Raw genomic sequence first — 12,113 nt, 5'->3', positions numbered from 1 at the left:
TTATCGTGCCCGCCATTCGTTAAACACTGCTTCGAGAAACATGCGTTTAAAGTTTGAGAATCAGCCTTGCCGTCACTTGATGCGTACACAATAAATCAACTATATCTTCAAGAGAGATATAGTTGATGAGATTTTCACTTGAAATTTTGTAGGGACATTCTTGAATTAGTGTAGATTCAAAAAACTAAATAAAAATATTTGACACCATGAATAAGGGCGTCTCCCCTTAAATCAGGCGAAAATATATGTGGGAGCTATATCTAAATCTGAACCGATTTTTCACAACTTCAATAGTGTTCGTCTTTGGGCCAAATAAGTGACCTGTGCCTAATTCCATCCAATTCGGATCATGAATGCCACCTGTACTTTGTTTACAATTTAACATGGAAAGACAAATGGACGGACGGATTCTATACATGTTCTCAAAAGGAACTAGCACAAAGACATTGCAAACATATGCACAAATTTTTTAAAAAATTCACAGTTTCACAGCTCTCCAAAATATATTTTTTAAACGTCCACTTCTTTTATAGCAACCAAAATTGTTTCTTTAAAATATCCACACTTATATTATATCAGGCCAAAAATATATTCTTTAAAAATACACGTCTATTACAGCCCCCAAAAGCTATTATTACGCCTATTACAGAACTCCTACAAAATGACGACGCTTGTATAACCCATCGAAAATATTCTTTAAAAATCCACCAAGTTCACCAAAAATATTCTTTAACCAGTGAGCGGAGAAGTATAGTCGGACGGGGCCGACCATATGATACCCTACACAACTACTACGAAAAGCACACTATCGGCGGTTCTATATTCTGAGCCTGGGCAATATTTCGTAATATTTTCACCCTTTTTACCGATTATAGATCAACAACTCTTCTTTCTAAGTCTTGCATATTTTCCAAAATGTTTTCTTGAAGTTAATTTTTACGCCATACAATAAAAAATTGGTGATTTTAGCTTTTGGTTGATTTGACCTCGGAAAATTGACCGATCATCATCTAAAATGCCGCTCTAAGTATTTGGTCAGATCCCCTTCACCTTGTAAAATATGTGATGTTCTGCAATTGATAATTGCCTCTAGAGCGACTAGAAAATCTGACAAAATTAAAGTTTTCGGTTCATTGCACCCCCTGAATGAAATCAAAACTTCACCGAAAACTATAGGCGTCGTCCTTGACCATAATCGGAACTTCATGTACAATTCAAAGCGATCAGCGTGACATTTCCGTCCTCTAATGGAGTAATAGTAATAATATGCACATAGTCACCTTTACTTAATTACGTATAACTCCCGCATCGGAGTACATACAGCCATATAATTGATATCAAATTGAAGGTCAACAACTCATCTTGGACATAATATCAATATCTCGAGTATATGTCCTTCAGGAGCAAGTATATACGCCCCAGAATAAAAATTTTGTAACTTTTCACACAAAAGTCAGGGTCCATTTGAACCGCTAAATAAATGCTTATTCTTATTCTTAGGCCCGATCCCCTTCTCCATGTAAAATTATAAATATACCACGTGTTATAATACTTTAAAAATGTCCTTTAAAAATAACGCCTAATAGCCCTTAAAAAATAATCTCTAAAAATGCTCATTCATAGACCTAAAAAAAAGTTATTTTTTTCAAAAAATCCACAATTAAATATTTTTTTAAATCCAAACCAACTAAAATTAAAACAAAATCTGCGACTTTTACCCTTTGTGGCCCGAATTTTTACCCGTGACAATAGAACTATTTTCTGTGCACAGATTTAAAGTAACTATCCTAAATACGATATGAACAAAAGTTCATGTCGCTTCATCCTTGCATTCGGGAGATATATTACATTCTTTTCGAAAAATAAAAGTATAATATCAACAAAAGCAAATACAATATCGAAGGGAAATATTTTGGACTGTATACACAATTTGGTACTGTAGTATTTTTGCACTCATCTATGTATTGGAAGGCGTATAACTTGACCAAAATTTTGATTCTTTTAACCTCCATGCCTATTCTTTAAATATTCTTTAAAATTCACACATGTCATAACCCCTTAAAAATATTATAACGGTTATATTATTATCTTAGCCAGAAAGTTGGGCCAATATTGACAATATAAAATTGTAGCCAATTCGTTTGAAAAACGCGCCCAAAATATCGAAATTTGAAAGCAATCGTTGTATGGGGTTTTCTTGTAAAAAGTTGACCAATATTGATAGTTTTCGGTACGAAGGTTTGTTGCCGAATGAGAATGAAAAAATACCTAATTACCATTATATGATATTTTCAATATCAAATATCCCGTGATTTTAAAATATACACACCAATTTTTTTCAATATTCTTGCATCAGAGTTGTTTTCGCAATTCCTTCACTTAGCCCAGACACGAACCTTTATGTATGGTGTCCGTTGCTAAGTAGCACAATATTTGTTTATCTAAACAAACATCCTTGCCTAAAACTTTATTTGAAGTAAATTTCCATCTCTTGTGAATCAAAAGATTCAATTTAATTGCACTAAAATGTCTTCAAATTATAATAAAAATTCTAAAAATCACCAAATACCAATAATGTGTGATACAAAAAGTGGCAGCCCTGAAAAGGAAATCAATTTAAATGAGTTTTTGGATTTTTTAAATCTGTCCTGTCATGTCAATGACATGATTTCTCAGACAACGACACAAATCGGAAAGGATAGTAGTAATCACTTGCATCATCAACATCATCATGGCGTTGGAAAAACTCCAAACACAGGTGCAATTTCAAAATCCCATAATTCCCAGAAGTCCATAGATTTTCAACAATTGGCCAATAATCGTTTGGTAAATGATTTATTTGGTTATCGAAATAGTCCGAGGCAAACAACAAATATCACCGATGAGGTGACAGACAGTGGTCCCAGTACTGGTAGTAGTGGAGGAAGTGGTGGTGGTGGTGGTTTTACGACTGAGATAAACCGTTTGCGCAGACAAAATTCAATAACAATGGCCAAGGCAAAATCAAGCCATCCCGGCTCTGATGGAACTTTACATCCGAAATTAAATGAAAAATTAGATTTCATACTCAATGAAGGTATTTTGGATGCCGTGTTGCCCTTCATATGTCCCGTACCATTGCCGGCTAATTACAATAACCGCTTAAAGCCCAAAGGTAAAGAAACGACCGGCAAAGCTTCATTCACAACTATAACTGAAGCAAAAAATACCACAGAAGGCGAAACTGAAGCATCAACATCAACAACAGGCAAGGAGTCGAATACCAATACTACAAAATCATCGGTCAAAGCTCCGACAACATTAAGTGTGGCAAAAACCATGACAACTATCCACACGGGTCCATCCAACAAAAAGGAGTGAGTATTTGATTTCAAATAAAAAAATATTATTTTTGAAATGTTAAAAACAATATATTTTTATATATTAGACCCGAGGTCATAATCCATGTCTGCGATGAGGTTAAGAACACCTCCAAAGATTTCCAGTGTCCTCAGAGTTTGTTAGTCAGCAAGATGGGCTATTTTGCCGATGTTACTGCCGGTCAAAAATTAGAGGACATGGACATATCCGTACATTGCGATATTCAAATATTCGATTGGCTTATGAAATGGGTAAAATCGGATTCCATATCGAGTGCAGCTGATCTATCTGATGGGCCACCAAATTTGAATGTTAATAATGTGGTGCCCATATTGGTATCGGCCAGCTTTTTACAGGTAAGGACATGTTCGTGTTTCTCTTTTACCTCAACCTTCAAGATAAAAAGGAAATGCGAACAGAACTCTTCTTCACCATCTTCTTTTTTGTCAATATTGGTTAAAAATTTGCCTTTGGAATAATATATCCAAAGTTAGGTCAAGATCGAAGAGACTATTGCTTTTGTTTGTTTAGGGAATTATAAGTCCACATACTCTAAGTGCGGAACCCTAATTTGTAATTTGACACTCCGGGAAGGGTGAGCAAAATCTTTGATGTAAATTACAGGACGAGAAAAATCTGTGCAGAACATTTTTGATATAAGTCCATTTGTCGATATATCCCTCCGAAGTGACTGTAAATTTCAGTTTCCTGGAGGGTGAGATATAATTCGGCAGAATATTTTTTGATAGAATCCCGAAATTGGGTTCTTTGATGATAAGGAACTAATTTTTAATATAGGCCTTCTTATCGATGACCTGGACGTTATTATCGGTCTTCTTATGGAATACGTGGAGGCCCTCTTATAGAATACCTGAAGGTCTTCTTAGTTAAAACCACGAACTCTTCTTATCCAAGACCTTAAGCTCTTTTTATATAAGGCCTGGAAGTCTTCTTAAAGACGACCTTGAGCTCTTCTTTTATCTAAGACCTATACCTGAGGTCTTTTAGAAGGCCTTGAGGTTTTCTTATCGAGAGTCTTGATGTCTTCTGGAGGTCTTCTTATCGATGACCTAAAGCTCTTCTTATCGAATACCTGTAGGTCTATAGAAAGCCTTGAGATCTTCTTATCGAAGACTGCAGGTCTTCTTATCGAAGACTGCAGGTCTTCTTATCGAAGACTGTAGGTCTTCTTATCGAAGACCTGTAGGTCTTCTTATCGAATCTCTTCTTATAGATGATCTTAAGCTCTTCTAATAGATGACCTGAAGCTCTTCTTATCGAAGACGTGGCGGTCTTATATATGACCTTGATGACTTCTTATCGAAGATTTTGAAGACTACTTATCAAAGACCTAAAGATTTTCCTACGTAAGACCTGGCGGTATTTTTTTTAGAAGAAGTGGAGGTCTTCTTATTGAAGGTCTTCTTATAGAAGGCATAAACGTCTTCTTATCGACGCTGAAAGTTTTCTCATCGTAGATCTTGAGGTCTATCGAAGGACTTGAAATCTACTTATCGAAGAACTGTAGGTCTTCTTATCGAAGACCTGTGGGACTTTTTTGTAGAAGGCCTTGAGGTCTTCTTATCGATTACCTGAAGTTACTCTTATCGATCAAAGACCTGGTCGGAACCCTTAGCCTTATGCCAGAAATTTTGGTAGGATTTAGAAAATCAAATAAAAAATGGTACACGCTTAGTTTGGAAAATTCGGCTTATATCTTTAACATGCCGAAAATGGAGCGGGTCCATGTTAACCCTTTCAGTGTTTTTGTCGAATATATTCGACATTTAAAAATTCTCTCTTTCTTTGCGATTTTTCGGTTATCCTATGTACCGTTAACTTTGATGTTTTTGTTTTTGCTGAAAAACAGACGAAACTGTCCGAGGGTTAAAATGAAAATTGCTTTTTTTCTAAACTATATGCCTTTATATGATTTTAAGTACAAACTTTTAGATTTTTATTCCGACAAAAATTTTATTTGACACTGAAAGGGTTAAAATATGAACCAATGCCAATTTAGAAAAAATACATATTGGCTCAAGAAAATACCAAAAATTGGACAGAAAGAAGTTTGCTATTTTATCTTCAAAAATTCAGAAATGCCTATTAATAGAAGTATCGCTTGTAAAATAAGAGAACAGCAGCCCAAAAAAGGCGGTACCTAGAGAAATATGAAAAGTTGGGAATTGCCCTCTAAGAACCCGAAATGTCAAATTACACGACTAATATTTCGAGCTTTGCTGTTTCTTTTCATGACTTTCTTTCACATTATAGATGGAACCTTTGCTATTGGATTGCCTGAGCTTTTGCCACTCGCGTCTGGGAGAAGTCGTTAAGGCCTCTACAAATCTGTCGTGCCTCAACGATTCGATTATCACTCGCCTGGCGGATATGTTTACAAATGTCGAATTGGAAATGGTGCGTGACAAAAAGGATCGTTTATTACCAAGGCTGTGGACGAAACTAATACAGAGTTTATGTGAACCAGAACCAGAGGCATTAAGGGGTCACTATTATAGTTTGGCTGGATTATTTCGTTGTTCCAAGTATGCAACATTTTCTATGCACAAAATTTTCAGAATTATTTTTTTTTATATTTCCGCGTGTTTTTTTTCAGATGCAATCGCTGCCTGACCAACACCATGAAAACCTATGTCCCTTGTATACAGGGTAATGTGCGGCTGAATCGTTGGGGTCAGCTGATAAGTCATCATGTTCGTGATACCATGTGGGATTTGAATTTATACATTGCCCAGTTATTTAAAGAGTTGAAATCATGGCGTCGTGTCTATTGGAAATTATGGGGTCATGCCCACTACCTGTACTGTTGTTTGTGCGAAATGTATTTTCCTGTTTATCAGGTACAGTGGGGTGCCATAATTAGAATTTTAACTCAGACTATTATGCATTTTCCAGATGTCTTGGTGTCGTTATCATCCTGAGGCGCCAACATTTCTGGGGCCGGTGACTGATGGTCGTACAACTGGCCCCGCTGGCCGTTATCCTTGCTGTGGTCAACAGGCATTTCGTTTTGAAACTTTACCGGGACCAAATGTAACATTTCGTAATCTTTGAGAAAAATGTGAATTAAAAAATATATATTTTTAGGGTTGTCAATTTCGTGAACATAGCGTTCTTGTGGAAACTGATCGTGAACGCTCCATTTTATCAATTGTTCAATTGGCCACTGAGGGACATGCTCTAGGTGATTGTCCTCCCCCGAAAATGTTGGAAACTATGGCGAGTGGAGAAACGGAATCCCGCTGGATGCTTTTATCGCTAATGCCGCAACGTTGCCGTCAAGGGCTATTGCCAGTCATAAATCCGGATGGTGAGTCCAAGAACAACGGTACCCATAATATTCGGTAATTTGATTATTTTAAGAGGTTTTCATGCGAGTCGGCTGTAACTTAGTATTTAGTATTCTCATAGGATAGGAAATCACCCTACCAAATATTATAAAAATTAACATAAGTTTTCGCGTAGCTCTCATATAACGGTACCCAACATTATTCGGCATTTAGGGATTTTGGATACGTTTTTCTGCCGAAAAGGTCATAAGTAAAATCAGGTCTTTCTACAAAAAATATAGCCCGCTAATAAGAGCTCAGATAGATTTTAGACAATTGAAATGACCACTTCATTACGAATATATAAAAAGTTCGGACCGATTGAACTTAACGGTGTCGTTCAAGAACCACCGGAGAGAAGTAATCTCGATCCTCGAACTTAAATTTCGATTCGGAAATTCAAGTTCGACTGACTAACTGTCTTAGAATGCCGGATGAGCGAAGAGGCTGATAAGATGGTGGAAGAAGTGAGCAAGCTAACAGCAAAATAGTAGCAGTAATCTAGGACACAGAAACGGAAACTGGCAGGAGGATCCGGAAAAACAAGAACGAACAGCAAACGGTTTAAGCTTCCAAGGTCTACCAAAAATTTGCCAAAACATAGCCCCCTATATAAAAGTCCAAATAGATTTTAGGTATTTTGAATGAGCACCTCATGATGGAGGATATAAAAAGTTCGGACCAAGAGGACTTAATAACGTCGTCATCGTACGCATCGCATTTTTTATACACAACTATGTTGTCAGGGTATTATAGCTTTGTGCAGCTCCAAAAGTTTGTAACGCCGCGAAATATTGGTCCTAGACCCACCTTTAAGTATACCGATCGTCATATCTCGACTAGCTGAGTCGATCTAGACATGTGTGTGTCCGTCCGTCCGTCTGTCCATTATAATTTGTAAACACGATACAGGCCACAGTTATGGACCAATCTTCACGAAATTTTGCATGTAGAATGGGTTCTGGCCAATGAAGACCCCTATTGTTTTTGGAAAAGATCTGTTAATATTTAGGGGATGAAATGGACCAAAAACTTTATTTTTGTCGGTTTTTCTGGTCGCTCCTGAGGCCGCAATTATGGCCCAAACACCGCGAATTTTTGCATAGAGAAGGGGATCGGGCCAATGAATAAGCATGCCTGTTTTGATAATGATCGGTCAATATTTGACTTTTGTGTGAAAAATGACAAAATTTGTATTCTATGGCGTATATATTTGCCCCTGAAGGACCAAGGCCTGAGAAGTTTATAGTGTGTTCAAGAGGATTAGTTGACCTTTAAATTGATACCAATTATATGGTCGTATGTACTCAGATGTGGGAGTTACACTTAAATATTTACAGGAGCTTACGTATTCAGACATTATTTAGTAACCCAATACCACACTAGAGGGCGGAAATATAGCGCTGATCGCTTTGAAATGTTCAATGAGGATCCAGGTATGGTCAGGGATATCGGGTATAATTTTTGGTGATGATCAGATCAAAATTTTGGGATGAAGTGGACCGAAAACTTAATTTTTGTTTATATTTTTTTCGAGACGATCTATAGGCCACAATTATAATCCGAACATCACAACACAAGGGGATCTGAACAAGTAATTGAAGAGTTGTACTCAATTTTGGGAATATTCGGTAAATATGTCAGTGTAAGGAAGAGGTGCTGTCGATCTTAAATCGGGCAAGAGGGTGCAATTATCACGAAATATTGCCCACGCTCAGAATAAACGTCGGCAGAAAGTTAGAGTTCCCTGGTAGTTGTGTAGGGTATCGTATGGTCGGCCCCGTCCGACTATACTGCTCACTGGTTTATAGATACGGGTGTCTTGGCATCTGGCTACGGGGCAAAAATGTATCTGAATTCAAGAACCAATCTCGATCCAACCTTCCTAGACAGGCGGGGTACTCGAATTCAAACTCGAGTCAGAAAATTCATGTTAGACCGATATAACTGTCTAAGACTGATAATATGATGGAAGAAATAAGTCTTGGAATGTGGTCTTCCAAATTGGTGGACTTGCGCACAAGACCGACGCGCTTGGAAATCTTTTTTAAGCTCGGCTTATGGAACAACCGTTCTGTAACAAGCCAGCTAAGTAAGTAAGTAAATAAGTTGGGTTATTGCCAAGCTCACGACAAGAAAGAAGGCACAAAGGCGGAAACTGATCAGGATGATCCGGAAAAACAAGACTGAACAGCAGACGGATTCCGAGCAGGACAAGACTGAGCTTCCTAGGAAGCGGCGAAAAGCAATTTGGGACACAGAGGCGGAAACATGTCAGGATAATCCGAAGAACCAGACGCAAACAACAGACTGATGCCCAGAACGATGAGTCTGACTTTTTTGCACTACCTAGGAAGAGGATTTGGTGTCCGGAAGAACGCCAAACCCGCAAAGAAGAAAATGAGCTTCCCGTTGGCTGATACAAAGAAAAAAATCTAAATTGAAGAGCAGACGGATGCCCAGAAGGATACGTTTGAGCATCCAAGGCAGCAGCGAAAAACAATTTGGAGCACAGAGGCGGAAACTGATTAGATGATCCGGAGAAACAAGACCTTACTAGGAAGCAGGAAGGCAATCTGAGATACAAAGGTGGAAACTGGCAGAAACATCCGGAGAACGAACAAACGAGAATGAAGAGCAGACTGATGCCTAGAATGAGGAGTCTAAACTTCCCTCCACTTCCTAGAAAGCGGCGAGGATGATTAGGTCTCCGGAAAATCTGACGAATGTCAAACTGGGACACAGAGGCGGAAACTGGCCGGAGAAACAACAGCGAATTGCAGACTGATGCCCAGGATGATGAGTTTGACTCTTCCACTTCCTAGAAAGCGGTGAAAAGGATTAGGTCTCCAGAAGAGCTGACGAACGTCTAAACTTCCCTCCACTTGCTAGAAAGCGGCGAAGATGATTAGGTCTCCGGAAAATTGACGAATGTCAAACTGGGGCACAGAAGCGGAAACTGGCCGGAGATGAGTTTGACATTGAAATTTCCTCCACTTCCTAGAAAGCGTGGAAAAGGATTGGGTCTCCGGAAGAGCTGACGAACCTACAAAGAAAAACAAAGGAGAACAGCAGACGGATGACCAGAAGGTTAAGTTTGAGCTTCCAAGGAAGCGGCGAAAAGCAAATTGGGAAACATAGGCGGAAACTGATCAAGATAAATCGGAAAAACAATACCTTCCTGGGAAGTAGGAAAGCAATCTGGGACACAGAAACGGAACTGCCCAGACTAAACCGGAGAAACAAGAGCGAATTGCAGATTGATGTCCAGAAGGATGAGTCTGATATTCCGTGCACTTCCTAGAAAGCGGCGAAGAGGATTAGGTCTCCGGAAGAGCAGACAAATATCAAAATCCGCAATGTAGAAATAGAACTTCCAGTCGGCTGATACAAAGAAGAAAATCATCTTACCCAAAGTTAAACGAGACTGCCTCGGGAATCCATCGACTGCGGCCGGCAGACTGGCTATAGTATCGAGCAGACGAGCGCTGTATCGGAATTTTCCATTTAGACCATGACTTCCAAAAGGACTAACCAAATTGTACAAAAGAGGAAGATTGTAGTAACAACTGGTAAGGATCCGCCATTTTATGGGAAAGAGGTACTACACAAGGAGGTTCTACAGAGTCGAGCCCTACTACACAGTAATCGACGAAAATAGTGTGTCCCATAAAGTGAAACAGGAACCTCATAAGGAAATGGTGGATGCGGTCAACAATTAGATGTTGGATCTACGAACGAATTTCACCTCAAACTGGTGAGGAAATGGGAATAACCTTAACTACAAAAGCCAAGTGTCTTCGTGGTTGTGCGGTTGTGGCAGCGAGCAAAAATAGTGCGACCTTTAAAGTGAAACAGGAGATTCTTAAGAAGGAGTTCGATGCAATCAAAGATAAAATATTGGATCACCAGCTGCAAGGAGGCAACCTTTCGATTTGTCCAGCTGCAATTCAAGGTGTATTATCTAATTCGACAAACGTAACAATCAAACTCAAGCTGGAGAGGAAATTTGACATTCCTCCATTACAAAAGGCAACTGTCTTCGACAGAGGTTGTGGCAGCGAGTTCACAACCGAACGCATGCTCGAAGTCGTTGGTCTGTAGAACAAGACACTACTTGTGAAGAAGTGGGAAGACTTTAACAGAGGAAAAAAAATTTTAATGACAACTATAGACAAGACTAGGTTTCCAACGCTGTCTTTTACCAAATTGTGTAGGCAAGGAAGACACAAAATCAGCTATTGTGTTATCTCAAGGGTAACAAACCTGCAGACAAAAATCTACCACGCACCCATATAAAGGTCTCGACCGATTATGTATTTTGAGTGGTATTTAAAATTCATATTTTATGTTCAACAATCTAATCATAATAATTATAAAATGCCATATCTGACCGTAAATAAAATAATCTTCATTTTCATTTTCTCAAGAATCCCACGGCCGCATTGCCAGACGTGTACGACCGGCATCATCGAAATTTTTCGCTGACTCTAGCACCGAAACCGAAAGTACCGACAACACTTTGGAAAATCTAAGAGCCAATTCACGTAAATTTGGATTAGGTGATTATGGCAGCAGTTTTTCGACGAGTAGCAGTGATGGTTGTGAATCATCCGATAGTAAAATTACCGCACCGAAAAAGACTTACAACAAGAAGAATAATCGAAAGAGGTAACAATGAAATAAATCGATTAACAATATGTGATTCCACATTTTTCGTTAACCTACAGCAAACAACCTTTAAATCCTGGTCGCTATTGGTCCGGCGAATTGTCGGCACGCAGCAATCAAGATAATCAACGCGAGTTCGAAGAGAAGGTAATGAAACAGGTTATTGCGCTGGTGCGAAAAAAGAATGGCACCGATGTCAATGTCAACAAACCGAACCGGCCATTGGGTGGCATCTATGTTAAATTGGAACAGGAATGGAAGGACCAGTTGAAACAACGTTTCTACAACAACAACAACAACAACTCGACGGGGAATACGGCCAACAACGCTCAGGGGAATGGTAATAACTGCGGTGGCAGTATGACATCATTGTCGGTAAAGGCTTCACGTAAAAAGGCAGACAATGCCAATGGTGGTGGCGGTGGTCAGTAGAGTAGCCAACAACAAAAGAAATGCATAACTAATTATGTTAAATAAATTAAAGCATATACATAAATAAATAACGCTATTCCCGCCAAAAAGTTGGTTTTTTATAAACCATTGGTGGCTCATAATCTCTTAAGAAATTCTTTAAAAAATATATTATTCGGAAAATTATTATATAGCCATAGGATAAGTTTTTGAGTTATTGCAGGTCATTTTTCAAATTCAGATCTTTAGTCAAATCAAATGAGCAATATTTTTGTAAAAAGTATCCTAATTCCATGACGACGAGTCCTTGTGTATCTTTCT

At 38.6% G+C, this 12,113-nt stretch overlaps 1 protein-coding gene across 1 annotated transcript; it reads left to right on the top strand.

Annotated features, from left to right (window-relative positions):
* Nucleotides 1–2,574: 2,574 nt before the first annotated feature.
* LOC133327316 (SANT and BTB domain regulator of class switch recombination) lies at nt 2,575–11,813 on the top strand. Its single transcript, XM_061535881.1, has 8 exons — nt 2,575–3,356; nt 3,428–3,716; nt 5,635–5,906; nt 5,978–6,221; nt 6,277–6,414; nt 6,469–6,691; nt 11,141–11,381; nt 11,441–11,813. Exons 1-8 carry the CDS (start codon nt 2,575–2,577, stop codon nt 11,811–11,813), a joined length of 2,562 nt encoding a protein of 853 aa, XP_061391865.1.
* Nucleotides 11,814–12,113: the final 300 nt, after the last annotated feature.

The sequence above is a fragment of the Musca vetustissima genome, unplaced genomic scaffold (genome assembly GCF_032173495.1).
Source record: "Musca vetustissima isolate MV318-11 ecotype Yass unplaced genomic scaffold, APGP_CSIRO_Mvet_v1 utg63570, whole genome shotgun sequence".
Lineage (NCBI taxonomy): Eukaryota > Metazoa > Arthropoda > Insecta > Diptera > Muscidae > Musca > Musca vetustissima.
The sequence above is the reverse complement of the archived record's forward strand: the minus strand, read 5'-3'. Positions and strand labels throughout refer to the sequence as shown.